General features: G+C 38.7%; 1 protein-coding gene across 1 annotated transcript in view; it reads right to left on the bottom strand.

Annotated features, from left to right (window-relative positions):
* APG3 (Peptide chain release factor 1) overlaps positions 1 to 20,144 on the bottom strand; it is a 234,547-nt gene that overhangs the window by 195,214 nt on the left and 19,189 nt on the right. The window contains exon 2 of the mRNA XM_089801947.1: positions 12,322 to 12,378. Within this exon, the coding sequence (XP_089658073.1) occupies positions 12,322 to 12,378 (57 nt within the window). The remainder of the gene's footprint in view (positions 1 to 12,321; positions 12,379 to 20,144) is intronic.

The raw sequence follows: 20,144 nt of genomic DNA, 5'->3' as shown, positions 1-20,144 counted from the left end.
GTTTCCATGAGTTTGCTCTTTGGGTTCAGTTTCAGAGGGATAGAGCTTGTTTCCTAAAATTTAGGAGCATCCCTAGATTTTAGGGATGAGACTGCCAGTGGATCCTTGATTTCCGACTTCAGTCACAGACAGGTGACAGGATGATTTTATGGTTTGTGATGTCAGTTGGGCATTTTGTAGCTATTTGGGTTATATTTTTAATATTTCCTAAGTTAGCGTTTAATAATTAAATAAGGCTAAGTTAATAGCCATTTTGGAGTAATAAGGGGAATTTTGACCTCATTTGGATGCATACCCCTTGGTGTGAAAGCTCGTTGGAAAGGTCTTGAACTTTTATAAATCTTTCTCTTTGGTCTCAAGGTGATTCAGTGAACGGATTTATGTGAAAAAGGGTCATTTTTAGTAACATTGCCACTTTAAATTAAGACTTAAATCACTTTTGTAACCCAACGCCTTTTGGAGTCACTTTAGGGTTCGATTTGCTTTGGAAGGGGTTATAAGGAGATGGAGGCACCATTCCTCATTCATATTATGCATTTTAAACTTGTTTACAAATTTGCTCTGCTTGGGCGATTTTATTCTAGGATGCAAAACCCCAGGGTATTTACTGGCTGGGACGTAACCCTCAGCAGTATTTGGTCTTGGAATTTTCAATGGTATCAGCTGTTATCAGGGAAGGAGGACGCCATTTCAGCTTGGGTTTGCAGTATTGTTTAGCTGGGCACGATTATTGGTACATGGGAAAGTGCGCCTTGCAGCAGTAGCCGCCATTTGCAGCACTTTGAAATATAGAGAGTCGAATAATCAGCAGCAGACGTTTGCATGTTCACAGTCCTTTTCCATCAGCCAGTTTGGCATCATTGTTAGGGAAAATGTACTAGATCCTTTATTTGGCTCTATAATTCAGAGATCTGCCTGGTACGATTTGTATCAATTCTGATTTTGCTGCATATTGTTATTTATTTTCAGACTCTTTTCATATCATTTGCTCCTTCTCATTTCTATGTTGAATAATCATCAAAAATGCAAAAACAAGCAAACTCTTCTGCATTTCCGTCTAGTTCTGCAAGAAAACTTTATTAAACAGGAAAAAGAAAATTAATAAGAAAAAATATAATTAAGCTACAGCAGATTAGCAGCAGAGATCCATCAGGGATCTTTCAGGAGTTATTCTCATATCCCATGAGTATTAACTTTTCAAGAGAGGAATTGTGTGTTTGATATTCCTTATCAAATATTCAATTACTAATATGTTATGTAAGTGATACAAAACTCGCATCAACAGTGCCATACTAGATTGGAAACAATGCCATATGCTAGAAGTGTGTAGACTTAGACTGTCAAAGCTGTTGCAGATCTGAGACAGTGATCTGGAGTATGCAATGTATTGTATTTATGTTTAATGTATAAGGAAAACATTATGACATCGATTTTGCAATGCATTGTAATAACTCCATTGAAGCAAACATGGAAGTTTTTGAGTTTCTACTATTAAGGTTTGATTTGAAATAAATATAAATGTATGTTAAGTTGGTTTCAGTAGTACGTTTATCGATGTATCCATTCTCAAACAATAAATTCAGCACTAAATCAAATCAGAACTTAGCTATCAGCTTGCAAGAAAATTGTTTGACATAATTACAGTCACAAGAAACAAAAAATTAGTCAAGCAAAAGGGGTAGACCTTTACATCTTTTGTATGTCTCATATTAAAGTTTGACCTTGAAGATAAGATAAATTTATTTATGTCCATAAAAAGACCACAAAGGGTCAAAGAGACTACCAAGAGAGACAAAGGGGGCCAGCCCACAGCAAAATAGAAAATAGCATCTAAACAAAGAAACGAAAACAGGAACAAAACAAGAGGGGATGGGGGGGAACCCCCTAGAGCCCCCCTGAGAATCCTTAACAATCATGGAGAACTTCAGCACTGAAGGATAAATCACAAGGCAAGATGGAGCTCTAGAAGATAAAGATCGTTGCTGATAAAAACTCGTCCTACACCGCACAGATCTATGACAAGGGGCGAGGACAAGTTGTTGCTTAGTGTTACACACCAAGTGAAGCCCGGTGAAGAAGGAAGTGATGAGATGACAAGACAGAGGCATTGCAAGTATCAGTGCTAAAGTGTGCAGTCCTTGAGCCTAACAGCGTCCTGAAGATAAAAGGCAATGCACCTATGATCCGTGTACTTGAAGGTGGTGGAGAGTGATTGGGCCTCCCTAACGAGGCAATAGAACCTCCCTCTAATCTTGTAGTATAAAAGGTGGCAAAAGATAAAATGCAACTCAAAATCAACCTCTGATAGTGCAAAGCTGACAAATCCAATGATCTTTGTCAATTTGATAGTTTGTCTGAGAACGAAACCAATGAGAACCCACTCTAAAGAAACCAAGGGGGATTCAGAAGGAGAGGCGTAGTTGCAATTATGCCGTAAGTAGTCAAATAATACTTTTGTTAGTTTAAATTAGAAGTATAATTACACCTAGTTTTGAAGGGGTGCCAATTGTTGATAGTCGGTAGACTTAACCAGCCACCGAGTCTATTTGTATTCAAACCAAAACAAGTTATGATGTTGTTGACTATGCGAGAATACTATGCAATGAAAGATACATCATTATGCCATATGTTGCACTATGTTATTTTGGTATATCTATGGTTGTTCATGTTATGACATTTAGATCTGAAGTTATTCATGACTGTTTGAATGATTACTATTGCATTGTAAGGAACACTGCATTTAGAGTTAGGCAGCTAACATTTTTGTGTCATTGCCTAAGTTTGAATCTAGAGGTTTAAGGAAGTGAGAATAGGTGAGATGGTGGCATAATATATCGCACCTTCAACTAGCAAGTGGTAGTAATTGACATCAACATTGAGAACAATAACAAACTGACCCGAGAAGACCAGTTGATACAGGATTTGATTCAGGCGTGGGATGTGTTAGTTGACAAGTACGTGCAACAAGAGTCTTGGAAGAGAGCAGTCCTGACTCACACAATACGTGATGAACTCACAGTGAGCACTCCTGTGTACAATCTTTTGGGTAGCCTTCAAGGACTATTGGCTCGCACTTTGTTCGAAGTCCAAGAACAACATGAGGCAAGAGAGAGGGAACACCACAGACAACAAATACAACTTTATGAAAAGGGGAATCGATGGGAGAAGGAACTGCACAATACAAGTAGGCATTGCACCTCCAATATCTCCGATAATTAATGCCCCTTCTACCAAATAGGGACAAAAGGCAACATAAAAGTGAAGAGACACAAACAAAAAAAGAAGTTTTGACTTTAGTAAGGAGGTCCCCATGGATTCAACAACAAACAGAGAGGCAACAATGGCTTCAAAAACTAGCCGAGAAATCTAACCAGAGTGATATTCATACGAACATTGAAGGTGGAACACAACCCACGAGACAAGAGTGGGAAGAGACTACAAGAGAACTACCACTCCCAAGTATTTCCTGGGTAAAAGAAGGGTCTAACGTAAATAATTGGGAGGGTGACTTGGTACCAACCAAACCATTTGTACACTCTGAGGAAGACAATAGCAAGGAAAGCAATCTTGAAGGAAAGGTAGTGGACTTGTTTGAGAGTACCTTGTGTGGCATAGGAAATCTAGTGATTTTAGAGGAGCCACGTATAGGGAGAACAAAACCAGAAACTCTAAGGAGAAGGGAGTACTAATACTACGAGGGAGGCTACCAAGGCATGTACGCCACAGGTGGAAGGGAAGAGTACTCTCGTGTACCCGAAGGTGCAAGAGAAGGATGAATACATAGAGTAACCAACCTAGCTGAATCTAACAATGCACAACGTGTCAATCATAAGAGAAAAATGGCATACACTTCAAAGAAGTAGAAGCTTCCAAAATTTAGTGGGGACAAATCAGAGGACCCAACCCTCCAATATAAAACATGAGTGACCATATAGGAGGAAAATAGTCAAGATGACCACAAATATTGGATGAAGGCCTTCTTGGTTACAATACAAGGAGTAGCAATTGAGTGGTGGACAGACCTGCTAGCGGGTTCCAAAAGAACTTGGGATAATTTGAACCAAGGGTTTCAGGCAAAATTCAAATTACTTTGTGATGATGACGAAGTGATAGTGGAAACTTATAATACCCACCAAGGAAAAAATGAGATAGTACGAGCCTACCATCGTAGGCTAAGGAAATCATTGATAAGTTAGACAACCAACCAACAAATGGCTTGAAGAAAAGGTGGTTCATCATAGAACTAAGTCCGTCAATTCAAAAAAAAATGAAGGTGGTACCTCCATCCTCCTACACAAAGGCTTACAATCGAGTAATGGATGTCGTCGGTAGAAATTGAGTATCGGCCGACGGGTCCCTTCGGAAAGGAAATTGTGTATCGGCCGACGGGTCCCTTCGGTAAAAGTCTTGTTATGTAGCCGACAGGAAAACAGTTTGTAACGGGTATAATGTACTTAGCCGACGGATATCTTCGGGAAGGTTCGTCGGAAAGTATTTATAACCCCTTCGGGAAGCATTGTATTCATATTATCATATCATATGAGAAAAGCATAAGGTACTGTTGGCATCTGCGAATAATAATAGAAGTTCTGCTGGTTGCTGTTCATGTTCGTATTCTTTGTTTGTGTGCGTTGCTTAATTAATCCATACGGTAAACATTTGGCGCCGTTGCCCGATGGATTTGGCACGCAGGCAGGCGGAGATGAATTAAATGCCGAATCAGTTGAACAAAGACAAGAGTAAGCTAAAGGAAAAAGATGACATACGCGTTGCGCAGGAAAATTTAATTTTGGCTCAGCAGATAGAGCGTCGAAGGAGGTTTCAGAAGATTTCCGACGGAAGCAAGAGTGCGGAAGGATTGTTGAAAGAGACTCGACAACGGCTTGATTTGGTGGAAGAAGCGAGGGAGGAGTTTCTGAACCTGCATACGCCACGGGAAGAGAATCTTGACGGAAGCAGATCGACTCGCACGGCTCGGAGTGCAGAAGGAGCACGAGCGTGGAGTGACCTCTTCGTCCGAGATATACTTCCGGAACGGACAGCTACGGTTGACAAACCCTCTTCTTCACCAAACAGCGCGGAAGCAGAAAACAGCGCGGGTGTTGAAAATAGCGCGGAAGCAGAAAACAGCACGGGTGTTGAAAACAGCGCGAAAGCAAAAAACAGCGCGGACGCAGAAAACAGCGCGGGTGTGCAAAACAGCGCGGGTGTACAGAACAGCGCGGGTGTCCAGAACAGCGCGGGTGCTCAAAACAGCGCGGGAGTGCAAAACAGCGCAGGTACACAACAAAACCCTCGACATACAGTAATAATGGCAGGTCCGAAGGAAAAATTGCCTAAATTTGATGGTGATGAAGCAGCTGATCCCATTCGACATTGTAAAACATGTGAAACGATCTGGAGGGCGAATGGCATAACAGATACAAACGAATGGATCCGACAATTTCCCGCAACCCTACGAGGTGTTGCCATTGATTGGTTTACTGATGTCGATCCACAGAAATTGAATAGTTGGGATAACATTAAGAAGGAGTTCATCGCAGAATTTCAACTTTTGCGGGATGACAACGAAATTGTCGCCGAGATATTCAATACCAAGCAAAAGAAGAATGAAACTGTACGGGTCTTTGCCAGGAGGTTGAAGGACTTAATCAGTAAGATGGAGAATAAACCAGCTGACGGGTTACAGAAACGATGGTTCATTGAAGGCCTTCACCCGAAGCTGCGGAAAAAGATGAAGATCGTGCCGCCGTCCACATACAATGAAGCTTACAACCGAGCAATGAACCTCGAAAGTGATCAGAAGACAAAAAAGAAGAAGAAGACCAGCTCGTCCGATTCAGATGACGATGCATCCTTCGGAAATGATAGCAGCGATGACGAAGGAAGCAACAAGAAGGTTCGTGCCCTTCAGAAAGACATGCTTCGGATGTTGAAGGAATTCAAGAACATGAACAAGGAACCTAAGGGTAATGACTTATGGTGCACGGAATGTAAGAAAGAAGGCCATACGGAGGGATCCTGCCCGAAAGAGCAATTTTGCGAGATCTGCCAGATTATGGGACACTCAATAAAGGACTGCCCTTTCAATTTGAAAACAAGAACACCGCAGCAAGTGTTCCTGACACAGGAGGCCTCTCCGTCCGGGGGGAACGGGAACACCAGTACGGAAGGTGCCACATCAGGCGGATATAGAAACAACCGGCGTGGTCCAAACAACAACAGCACTAACAACAATGGTGGCAACAACAACAATGGAGGAAGGAGTCGCATTCAGTACGATGCAAATGGTCGGCCAATTGTTCAATGCCGCGCATGCAATCTGTGGGGTCACTTCGCCCGGGAGTGCACAACAACAAATACACCGAAGTTGCTATGCCGCTGGTGTGGACCTGGTGATCATGATGATACCATAGGGAAGAGGAAGAATCAGCGATTGCCAGAAAGAGTGTAGAATCAGCAGAAAATGACAGAAATGGTGTGTTCCGTGCAGTTTTGTGTGGGTTTCACAGTGCTAAATTGGTGTTGGCGGCGAGGGGCGTTGCCCCTCGACCCCGCCCTGTACTGCGACAGGGAGCGCACCCGGGGCGCTGCCCCAGGACCCCGCGAGGGCGCTGCCCCTCGACCCCGCCGGGGGCGTTGCCCCCTGGACCCCCAGTCGTTGCGGATATCAGTCGTGGGAGTCTGACCAGTGAGAAGATTTGGAGCTGCGGCAGGCATGGAGTGTCTGTGTATCAGAGGCACTGAGAGTAGGTGTTGGCCATGAGGCTGTCTTGGTGGATGTGTAGAGAGCTCGGGAGGAGCTGATCATCCAGTTGGAGGCAGTGCAGCGACACTTGGTTTAGTGTACTCGGCATTGGAAGGCAGAAAGCAGCACAGGTGGCTATCAGGGTCAGATGTCAGATTGGCTAAAGTGACAGTGTTGGGTCAGTCATTATATTTTGGTTGTTGATTTGTCTCAGAGATTTTGTAATAGTCGTCGGGAGACGACTTTTCTTTTTTGGGGGGAATGATGTCGTCGGTAGAAATTGTGTATCGGCCGACGGGTCCCTTCGGTAAAAGTCTTGTTATGTAGCCGACAGGAAAACAGTTTGTAACGGGTATAATGTACTTAGCCGACGGATACCTTCGGGAAGGTTCGTCGGAAAGTATTTATAACCCCTTCGGGAAGCATTGTATTCATATTATCATATCATATGAGAAAAGCATAAGGTACTGTTGGCATCTGCGAATAATAATAGAAGTTCTGCTGGTTGCTGTTCATGTTCGTATTCTTTGTTTGTGTGCGTTTCTTAATTAATCCATACGGTAAACAATGGATATCGAGAGAAAGAATAAGACATCCAAAAGGAAGAAGAATATTAGTGATATGACAGTTTGGATGACAACAGTGAGGGAGAGTCTCAAACTATATAGGCACTTTGGAAAGATATGATGAGAAGGGACCAACCGTATCCTCAAATGATCTACAGAGCCCAAAAAAGAAAGATCCAAATCCTCAATAAATAATGATTTTGTCATCCAGTTATGAAGAGCGGTCTAGATCATTTCAGTCCTAACATTGAAGTCCTTGAGAAGAAGGATGCCCTCGATTGTAGAGAACTAGGTGATACTATCATACAAATTAGAGAAGGGATCCCACCATGAACATTGTGGATAGCATAAGAGGACGTCGTAGCAAAGTATAAAACACCAAAAAAGATGTCACAAATGCAAGGGGCAGTGTAAGATAACTAGACTACATGATCTAGCTGAGGTGTTAGACAAGGCAACTAAAAACAAACCACAAAGTTTGTCACTAACAAGGAAGGTGACCCCACCAAATCTCCTAGTCTCACTCATGAAAGATGACAAGTAGTAGAATGGTAGGAAGAGGGCGTACATAGCTCTCACAAGTATCAGCGAGGAAAAGCAAATCAGAAGAGTCCAACATATCCTAGAGAAGACCAAGTGACAACCAAACGGGTCCATTGCAATTCCAACAGTTGACTTTGAAAACTGAGTCTTTCCTTGTAATGTCCTTAAAATAATTAAATGTATACTCGATTAAATTAATTGATTAAGTGGTCCAATGTTGGATATTGGCATAGTGATGAGGTTAGGAGCACATGACATTAGAGGCATTTCTTACTATGTCAAAGGTATAAATTTCAGTTTGTTTGACGTAGTTTTAAATTATACCAACAATCTATTATGGTTTGATATATTCTTTTTTGAACCTTTGATGAACATTCATCATTTTTTTGCAAATCCACTTAGAGTTGGACAGTTGGCCTTAATGACATGATGAGAGACATTTATCAATTCCATTATAGGGAATGTGATAGTGTGATTACTTGGGATCCAAGGAATCCCATAATAAATGGAGTGCTTCCCAGGGTGCTACAACATGACCATGTGGTTGATGATAATTATATAAGAGTGGCATGGTCGATTCGCAGGGTAGTATCTATGAGATTGGTATGGGATCCTAGCATTCAAACTGGCATACAAGTGCAACTAGTAGTTGGTTTGGTATGCAAATACAAATTGCTTTGAGGGAAAGCAATCATAGGGAAGGGTGAACTGTAATACCCCCACATTCAAGACCTTCTGCAAATTGATTGGTATTGTCTTTCAAGGTCTGTAGGGGTTTTCTAATGTCACCAATGACCTCAGAGGATGTATTAGAGTTGAACAACACTTTTTCGAGTGGTTTTCGACAAATCATCGAAGAATTATCATTTTTAGTGTTAGAGTCTAGGATGACTTAATAATTTTAGTAGTTACTATTTATAGTAAACAATTTTTCTAGTTGTTGGTCATAGTTTGGTCTCCCCTTAGCTTCAGCATGTAGTATCTTCAATTTTGGGATTTATATAGCCAATGCTCATTGCCCATAATTTCTAGTTTTATAAAGTCACAAGAGGAATGCAAGTAGGGGAAATGTATGGACTTTAGTTTTTAGTTTTTCTCGGAAGACCACTAGATATTATCTTTTGATAGTTAATTATAGTCTAGAACTTTATTGTTAAAATGACATTATTATTTAAAGCATAATATTTGACTTTATTTTTATTTTAATAAATTTAAAGGGGATGTTATGTGGAAACCTAAATAAGGATTATAAAGTGGCTATATTTTGGTGCCTAAGAAGTTATGAAGTTTTAAATAATTTAATAAAGTGTTTTATGGAGATAGGTGTTAATACAGATGAGCTATAAGGTGAATGCAAAAATTAATTCATAAAGTGACTTAACATTAATTAAAAATTATATACGGTTGCAAGTAAATATGAAAACTAAAAAGAGGGAGAATTAAATGGGCTTTCTGGAAGCTTCCTTGGAGAATTATGAAAGGGCTCATTCGGAGCTCATTTGCAAATATTGGGCTTAGTTTTATTTCTCTTGAGAAGCTTTAGAACTCTGGCTTGCAATTACAAGAAATCCAAGGATGGAAAACCTTGGAGTTTATCAGTGATGTAGGCATAAACCCAAATCCATCTTTGGTGTTGATTCGTCCAGAATTCTCCATTGTGATTCATTATCAGATTAATGGAAGTTTAAATGAGAAATTTCTCTTGGGGGTATGACAGCTTGGACGACTAAAGTTTGGAAGGTAATGCCATGTTTTGGAAGGTTTTTATCATTAAGTGATTGTTGGCATCTGTCATCATTTGGATTTGTGTTTCAGACCTGACAAAATTTCTATCAAACCTCACTTTAGAGGGGTTTGGATTTGTTTGAGCAACGGCTTGATAGAATTTCATTGCTAAGTTGTACAAAGAATTTGAGCACTAACCTTGGAGACCTAGCACTGACCTTTCAAGGTGATTTAGGAAGCCATTTCAGACATTTGGGACAGCCTCATCCTTGTTTCATGTCTGCCATAAAATTAAAATTTATATTCAGAAACCAGCATCCATACCTTGTTGATTGGTATTTTAGGCATCATAAGATTGAAGGCAAACATCAGGTATGTCATTATATTGAAACACGTTGAAATCAACAAGAAAACCTTGCTAGTAAGAACTATATCAGATTTCTGATTTTAATTCCAGTCCATATATTTGTTGTCATTTCTTATGTTAAATCTTTCCATAATTGCTTCATATCATGAGAAAAACATATTTGCATTGGGAACTTGTAAAAACCAAACCCAAGCACTCAAAAAAGAACACTATGATGATTCAGACCAGCAATTAGAAAAACAGGGCAAAATAGGGATTTCAAACTATGCTTTCCCTTAGTAGCACATTTGTGTCCTAGGGCCCAAGGCTCCTTGCAAGTGAAGCACTATTTCTTCCTTCTCAAGGCATTCAATGCTTCAACATCCTATCTAGAAGATGTCTTCTTACTCTGATTTATATCCTTGTGAATGTTTTGTTTCCTTCTTTCTTCGAAAGGGTTTTGATCGGAACTTGCTTCTCAAAGCAGTCAACTCCATCAGTCTTTCTTTCACCAAGGCTTCTTGTGATGATGGCAGACAAAACCCTTAACCCATCCCCTATGGGGAACCATGATTGCTTCATTGAAAAGAACTATCAATCTCCTCTCTATGACCAAGAACCATCATCTAAAGTCTCTGAAATTCCGCTGTGTATGTGTCCCGAGAACCATGTTGCTTGAGCTATGTCAACGCTCTAAAATGCAGTTTGAGATCCCTTTTATCAAACCTCTTGATGATTTTGTTGGTGAACTCATCAAGTGGCAATTAAACACGACCCAAGGTAACTAGACCACGGTATAATGACTCGTGTGCTATGCCATCTTAGTTGAAAGTCGAAAAACTTACTGCTGTATACTGTAACATAAGCCTAAGAGCCAAGTAGTTGTCCAGCTTCTAAAACCATGCTCTAGTTGTGCATTTATCACTTATGTCAAACTGAGTTAAAGTAACCTTACCCAAGGCCTGCTGAAAGTCCATTTGTACTGCTGGTACTCTGCTCAACTCTTCCACCTCTTTTTTCCATCTACTTCAAATAAGCACTCAAAGATAAAAGGTTTTTGATCTCCTAAGAGTGTCATACTTTACATAAGCATGTCTCACCTCATCAAACAAAGGGAATTGAACCTCCTGAACAACATGTACCTCTTCTCTATGAGTGAAAGAAGGCTATTGGGGTCTAGAAATGAACCCTGACACTTCTAGACTATGCATGACTATGCATCCATTATTACTTTGCTAGCTCATAGAACTGATCTCCCCAACACGCATGATGTTACCATGTATTGTCTGAACTCACTAGCATGTTTTGGTTAAACTTAGCAAGCATTTGAATATCATATTTAACACTGCATCAAACTTTCTTTCACCTCAGATTTTAGGACCAACTGAACGAGCCCTCCCCTTGTTTCTATCAGCAATGTCTATAGGTGGGCTATCATGAGAAAACCTTGTAGTAATGTCACTCCTACAAACCAAACCCCCTTGGATTGTTTGTTAAACTGTAAATGGGTCTATTGCCTCTCCTCAGGTTTTCTGTTCTTCTTTTATCCCTCTGGTGCAGTACCTCATCTAGTTGTTCCTTATGTTCAGCATTTAGAATATAATTAGTGTTTGAAGAGATAGGCAATTCTTTCCACAGTTTTTTCAGTATCATAAAACTAAGCGATAACTTTTCTTGGTCTGGATCTTGAAAAAAAGTACTATAAATAAATACAAAAGAGCTAAAGTAAATGAAACAATCTCTTCAATGTGAGCTTCATTCTTGGTATGGCTGCTTGGTAAAAAACATCATTGAAGCAATCAATGACTAGCTTGATTGATTGTCCGGGGAAGATGAATAAAAAAATTAAAAGAATTGAACAAAAGCAAGAGAATAATAAGGAATGAATGGTAAAATTCTTTATGCAAAACTAGCATGAGATGAAATCCTAATTGCAAACCAAGTGAAAAATACAAATCCTTACCTGATGCAAAGGGAAGAACAAAGATTCAAACAGTTATTTCTTTATGCAAAACTAGGATGAGATGAAATCCTAATTGCAAACCAAGTGAAAAATATAAATCCATACCTGATGCAAAGGGAAGAACAAAGATCCAAACAGTTATTTAGCTCAAAAGGAAAGAATCTGAAGAATAAAGAAAATGAAGGAAAACTTCTTAGGAATAAGGCATCTTATCGGTATCCAGGAAAGATGTGTAGCTTGAAATTTTCAAAACGTATTGGGTGTCAACCATAGAAAATAGCAAAATGAAAAGGTCTTATCACTGTCTGTGTGCATTCATATTTTATTTATGTACAAAAGTGTGATCAATTGACCCAATTTTAAGGAGAAAGAAGTTAACAAGCAAATAGATATGGAAATAATGTGATCAATATAATATCAGGGAATATACCGATAGTTCCTTCCATGTTCTCTCTGCAGAGTCCAATTTTGCTATTAAGTATGGTTCCTGCAATAGATTCAAAATAACAATTAAACAACAATAAAAGTTACCAATCTAAGACTGAAGCAAACAAAAACAGATCTTTAAAAGATGGTATTTACACTGAGAGGCGTAACCTACAGTGGCAGAATGGGGGAATGAAGTGGTGTGACCGTGTTAATATTAACTTTTTCTTTTTAAAAATTTAAGGCCGACTACCAACTTTTCAATATTGAAAATTTAAGTGTTATGTATCGTCACATCCCATAAAATTAATGATATAAATATAGCATATACATTTAAGAAAATATACATTTCAATATTGGAGCGACAGACAGTACAAATTACAGTGCAGAAAAAATTAAAAAGGTAAGTAAAATGCCATCCTTAACAAAATCATCTTTGACGGATTTTCTTCTGCAAACGTTTAAAATACTATAATCCAAATGATATTAACAAAATCATATTCAAATATAATCTGAAAGGTCAAATGTTTCCGCTGAAAAATATGGAGATTACACGTATGTTGCAAATCAATTAAAATATGGAGAAAGTGAGAAGCGTATAAAACTAACATCCCCTTAATATACAGACAGTATAATATACTGTTATAATCAACTTACAATATAATATCATATATTTAAAACAATTCAATGCAATAATAACCTTGTGAACAACTGTGCTAAATTTGATCAAACCTTATTTTTAGCGTATGGGTGCAGTATACTCCATAAAAGACTGATCTTTGTTATTAAATTGATTATATTCAAATAGCCCCCTCAAAACAACACTGTCCAACACAAATTATGATTTGGGATGTATGCATATAAAATTTTACTGGTGGATGGCTACAAATTTGTCACAGAAGTGACGTCAGCTGTTTGTAATGCAACAGAGATGAGGAATTGAATATAGTTTGAAAGGGCCCATCATAATATTATTTGAGGATTGCAATAAATGGTTAAGGTATCTCTATTACGTATGGCAAACAATGATATTGATTTGAAAGTGATATTGATATCGCAATTTCACATCATCTCAAATTTGCTCTCGCAATAATTTAGGTTTAGGGTATTTTAATGTTACATTTGTTTGAGGGTGCCTTATGAAAGTCAATGCCAGCGTGTCTGATATTATAGTCAAAAGCACTCTTTTCTTTATATCATTTTTTCTTAAGACTTATTGGAGCCTTTATTTTTATTGTCAAAGCCTGTAGGTTATTGAGTAGAGGACAACAAAGCTAGCATATGAAATATTATTGATTTTCTGATTGGGATCTGAGTAATCTATAAATAAATGAGATTGTCATGTGATTCACCATATTGAGCTATTTGTAGTATATAGATAATTTTGCATATCCTCCCAACTGATTGGGATATACAAAATAATTTATAAATTTCTTAATATCTGGAACTATCAGTTCAATTTTTAAAGATATCCTATCCTCTCTTCAAGTTAGTTAAATAAAAGATTTTATAAATAGGTTTATAAAATAATTTATAGTAATATGGCATTGTATATTAGGCATTTGTTTATAAATGATTTATAGTAATATGGGACTATTATTAATTTTCTAAAGGTGATTTTTATTAACTATAAATAAGATATGCATATCAAATTTTTAAATAGGATTTGAACTTGTGATCTCTCTTCTAAATGAGCAAATTCTTTACAACTCAAGTTAAAAACAAATTGTGTGTAATAATCCTGCTCAATTCTGACCTTAAAATGCTGATTGAAGGCTCAAAGAATTTTGTCAAACACTTTGCATACAAGGGGTCATACGACTGATATAACTTTTCAAATTGCTGCAATGACTCTTGTTTCAATTTGCATCAAAGAGAATGCTTACAAAAAAACTACAGATTGTCTAAACAATGACCTAACATGAATGTGCAACTAATTTTGACAATATTCAATACAAATATGAGACTTAACTACTTGCAATATGCAGCTACAGCAACTAGTGATTATGACAAATACTTTGGATGCAACCTAAGATGGCATTAATGCACTTACAACCAAGTGTCATTAATAAAAACATTTAGTATGCAAAATTAGAACATTATTTATGCCAAAAAGAGAACTTACAGCCAATTGACATTTTGTCAAACAATTGGCATGCAAACTAATAAACTGATCATCAAACTCTAGGTTTGCAATATGGATAGTCTAAAAATTACAATGCTCTTTCAATTGCAAAATCCTAGCCTTCCTTTGATACCAATAATGCCAAATGGCAAACAAAAACAAGTACAATGTGAAATAGTGAAGTGCTGAAGCTATATTTTGTACTCAGCTGAAAACTACATTGCTCAGAAAATATGCCAAATGAGAAGTGAAGAACCTGATTGTGGATGGCTGTAATAATTTTCTACAATGCTGCCCCTTCTGCTTTGTTTTTTTCCGATCTGCTTTTTGCACTTGCTTTTTCCGAATTTGCTTTTTTTCGTTTTTGCTTTCTTGAATTGCTTTTTCGGATTGCTTTTTTCGGAGCTGCTTTTTTTGGACTGCTTTTTTCGCCTACTTTTTTCGGGTCTACTTTTTCGGCCTGCTTTTTTCGGACTGCTTTTTTCACCTGCTTTTTTCGGATCTGCTTTAAAATGGCTTCCTATAATTTCAGACCTGCTAGAAATGACCTCCAATAATTTCGGCCCTGCTAAAAATTGCCTCCTGAAATGCTGAAATGCTGAAAATGGCCTTAGGCCCAATGATGCCCTAGCTGAAGTGACTGAAGTATCACCTCCAAATGTGCAACCCTTCAAAAGATATTTCACTTCCTCAGTTATGCTAATCCAAGGGAGTTTTCGTTCCCAAAGATCAACTGACTATCTGAAACCACTTGGCTCCACAATAGACTGTGACTGAATCACAATTTGATGTCAAGAGAGAAATAAAACAATTGGATGATTAGAATGAAGCCCGGGGTGCCTATTTATTCTTTTTCTCCACTTTCTCCAGAAACTTCTAGAACATTATTTTATTTTATCTATTAGTGACTTTATAAAATATTTTATAATTCAAGTCACTTTATTAAATTAATTAAATATAAAGTTACCTTTTAATATTTATTTATTTGATAACTTTATAAATAATTAACTAATACCACTTATTTATTTAATTAAAATAATTAATTAGTCATCCTCATAAAATATTCATTATTTTGGACAACCTAATTAATTAAATTAATTAAATCAAATTGCCTCCAAAATGGGGACATGACAGTCCGCCCTTCCTGAAATTGCTTGTCCCCAAGCAATGGCTGAACAATAAACCAATCAATCCACCTGGATCTCAAATGTAGTCATGAACTATACTACTGTCACTTAACACAGGCTCCTGCAATATCCTCTGCAATATATCCAAGAGGAATACATAATCAAACTGACAATTACAGCTCAACCAAACTCCAAAATCACAACTGCCACAGTCAGAAACCCACAAGACACAATCTCTTAGAACATCAAAACCCAAGTAAAGTGGACAAATCAAACTACCAACACAGTAAATACCATCAACGCATCCCACTGGCCTATATGGAATGTACAATCCAACTCTAAAACAATGGTGAACGCTCCCGAATGAAACTGTACCAAGTATGGAGAATCCACACACAGAACAACTCCTGCAGTCAACACAACTTTGCAGATCACCGGCCACTGTCTCATAGCCATAACTCCCATGCACCGCTGATGGTGAAAAAACATCACAAGATAAACAGCAAGAAATGGAACCCAAACCAAATTTGCCTACCATCAACTCCTCAGCACAAGGATCAAATGCTAACTGATGTACATACCCTGCAGTATAATGTTGATAAAAAGAACCAACCTCAGTCAACAACTCACCATGAACAAGTGATACAACCCACTGTGACTGATCACCAGCTGAGTCAGGAGATGTCATAGCCAAAGGAGTAGAATCAATAACAACAACCGTTGAAGCATCACTCCCAAACTCCTGCTCTAAGTCATGTATTATCAAGCTGTCAACCACAGAATCTATCGCCATGTCATGCCCATCACAACTCTCATCCCAAGGCGTCAAACCATCCCATAACTTATGACAAGCACTAGGAACCAAAGTACATCTCTGTATCATCATCTCATCAACATGGTCATCAAAAGTAAATTGATGAGCATACCTCATAGTGTAATGCTGATAGAATGCGCCAATCTCAGTCAGTGGCTTAGACTGCAATCCAGATGAAACTAACTGCAATCAATCATTAACCATGTTGGAACTGACTACTACCTCCGAAGATATCACCAAGGGAGTATTACTAGCAAGAACCATGCCAACTGTCGGCTCACCAACAACACACATGATCTTTGATACAACATCTCTAGTCTCTGTGCCATCAGTACTAGAGGCCACCACCATGTTAGGCATATCACAACAATCTGCTGCAGCACCCAACTCAACTGAACCTGACTCTAGTGGGAATGAACCCGATATGCCAATGTTAGTATCAAGGATGGATGCATCCCCATCTCCACTGTCTTTGACAATCTCGACCATGGACATCCTCGGATCACCAGACACCACAGCTTGTGACTGTACAGAATCAGGAAAAGACTGTAGTCGCTCTAACTCCACGGTCACCTTAGCCAAATGAAATTGTGACTCCTCGGAAGCCAACTGTGTACTCTCAAGAATCTCAGAAGTCACCTCGAGCTGCTAAGTAAGCTCACTCACCTTATCTTCCTTGGCCAATAATGCATCGTATGCTGTACTCCCCCACTCCATAAGATAATCTCTGTCGGCTACCAACTGCATATAATTTTGTCTCAGAATCCGAATAGCCTCCCATAAAGAGTGGATCTCTGTCAAGGAAAGATAACTGCCTCCCTACTCATCACTAGTAGGAGAACCCCATCCATAAACTGCTAACAACTGACGAGCAGCATCGAAATGTTGGCTAGCGATAGCAATGTCTCGCTCACTAACTCTCAACTGACTAGACACATGATGGCACTGGCTAAATTGTCTCCTAAAAACCTCTTCTGATGCATTGTCTAAAGGAGTATCCTCAAAGTTACTGGTCTCTAGAGTATTACCAACCATATCCTGCGAATCAACTCCAAAGCTCATGTCAACATATAGAGTATCAAAATCTGTAGCACTGCTGTCCAACTCCTCTGTACCAAAAGAAACTGCCAAGGAAACTAAGTCTTCAAAACTGCCCACTGCATCCTCCTAGATGTCATCAATGCCAATATGATCCTAGGACTCATCTGTACACACTGCCAAATATGAAAGATGATCAACACATTCCAGCAAGAATGGTCGACTGGATATATGAACAAAGCCCAACATCGGTGTATAAAAACTAATACCAACATCGGACAAGCTGTTGGCGCAAGAAAAGACAACACCGTGCAATCTGCTAATCAAATCCATGATAGCACCCAAACAATCACTGCTGCCAAAAAGTGTTAAAGATCTCCAATCAACTGAATCCCAAACGCCAATATAAAAATCTCGAGTCCATATCCGTAAACTACAATCAATTGGTAACTCAAGCAAATTCCTCACCTGAGTAATATGACCAATACCAACTAACTCCACATACCTGTCTGACATTGTCCCTGTATCCTGGATGTGAATGCAAGATGAACTCACAACATTATCAACGACCACATATGATTTACGTGCCGCAAAAAGCTGAGTATCAGGAGTGCAAGATGGAACTAAACTCAACTCCATGCCATGCTTATCCCCATGTCTCTCCCAGTCCTGTACTGCCAATGGAGTATTCACCAAAGAAGCTCGAGTGTCCTCAAGCTCGCGAGAAAGCCTGTCAACTTCCTCCTCCTTCCTCCTCAAAGCATCTGAATAGTCTCCGACAAGGCTAAGAAGATGGTCACGATCTGATAGAAGATGTAAATAACTCAACTTCATCGTTCCCATTCCTTCCCTAATCACCTGTAAATCAACACAAGAAGACTTTGCCTGAACTCCCTTATGTCTACCCTATAACTGAATCATCCGGATGTGATCCTCTATCATACCCTGCATTCTGTCATGATGAGATAATGAAGTCACAATACTGTTTTCGCTCACCTTCAGCTGGCTGGACAAATCATGTGAAGTACTACCAGCCTCAACCTCATGTGACGAAGCATCTATCTGTGCCTGGTACTCTCTCTCAGCAAAGTCATGAATGCTCAATGTCTGCTCATCTCTACCAAGTATCTCACCATCATGTACAACAACATCCTCATAATCATCATCTGAACCCACTACGCTGTAGTCACTGCCTGTTGGAACAAAACCATCCCGAGTACCTGTGACATCACCCTCTGACGACCTGTATACAATTGTCTCAACTTGAGTATCAAGTTGACCGTTACTATCAATCTGCATAATATCCATTCCCACTACCTTCTGAAGTATTGTGTGCCCAACATCTTCCTCCAAGCTAGTCTGATTTTTGTCCTCCCTAGATTCGGCTATATGCTGGTCACCAACTGCTGCAAACTCCTTGTAGAGGTTTCTAGATACCTCATTTGTAGAGACCTCTTGTTCCTCTTTGTCTTTGTTTTGTAATGTAGTCCTCTTAAACATGGTAACCATCAATTCATTCATACTTTTCTGACTTTCATCCAACCTTTTCAAATTTTGTTTAAGCTTCTTCATATCCTTGTCCCACTGCTTCTAGGTACTTGATGTAAACATGATTAACTAACTGATTCAATGTCCAATCTACCCAACAGGATGGCCGGTTAATAGCTCTAATACCACTATAATAATCCTGCTCAATTCCGACCTTAAAATGCTGATTGAAGGCTCGAAGAATTTTGTCAAACAGTTTGCATACAAGGGGTCATATGACTGATATAACTTTTCAGATTGCTGCAATGACTCTTGTTTCAATTTGCATCAAAGAGAATGCTTACAAAAAGACTCCAGATTGTCTAAACAATGACCTAACATGAATGTGCAACTAATTTTGACAATATTCAATACAAATATGAAACTTAACTACTTGCAATATGCAGCTACAGCAACTAGTGATTATGGCAAATACTTTGGATGCAACCTAAGATGGCATTAATGCACTTACAAACAAGTGTCATTAATAAAAACATTTAGTATGCAAAATTAGAACATTATTTATGCCAAAATGAGAACTTACAGCCAATTGACATTTTGTCAAACAATTGGCATGCAAACTAATAAGCTGATCATCAAACTCTAGGTTTGCAATATGGATAGTCTAAAAATTACAATGCTCTTTCAATTGCAAAATCCTAGCCTTCCTTTGATACCAATAATGCCAAATGGCAAACAAAAACAAGTACAATGTGAAATAGTGAAGTGCTGAAGCTATATTTTGTACTCAGCTGAAAACTACATTGCTCAGAAAATATGCCAAATGAGAAGTGAAGAACCTGATTGTGGATGGCTATAATAATTTTCTACAATGCTGCCCCTTCTGCTTTGCTTTTTTCCGATCTGCTTTTTGCACTTGTTTTTTCCGGATTTGCTTTTTTTCATTTTTGCTTTTTCGAATTGCTTTTTCAGATTGCTTTTTTCGGAGCTGCTTTTTTCGGACTGCTTTTTCCACCTACTTTTTTCGGGTCTGTTTTTTCGGCCTGCTTTTTTCGGACTGCTTTTTTCGACTGCTTTTTTCGACTGCTTTTTTCGGGTTTACTTTAAAATGGCTTCCTATAATTTCAGACCTGATAGAAATGACCTCCAATAATTTCGGCCCTGCTAAAAATTGCCTCCTGAAATGCTGAAATGCTGAAAATGGCCTTAGGCCCAATGATGCCCTAGCTGAAGTG

Source organism: Cupressus sempervirens, chromosome 9 (genome assembly GCF_028749045.1).
Source record: "Cupressus sempervirens isolate cs-2001-9-10 chromosome 9, ASM2874904v1, whole genome shotgun sequence".
Taxonomy (NCBI): domain Eukaryota; kingdom Viridiplantae; phylum Streptophyta; class Pinopsida; order Cupressales; family Cupressaceae; genus Cupressus; species Cupressus sempervirens.
Note: the sequence above shows the minus strand (reverse complement) of the source record. Positions and strands in the feature narration are given on the sequence as shown.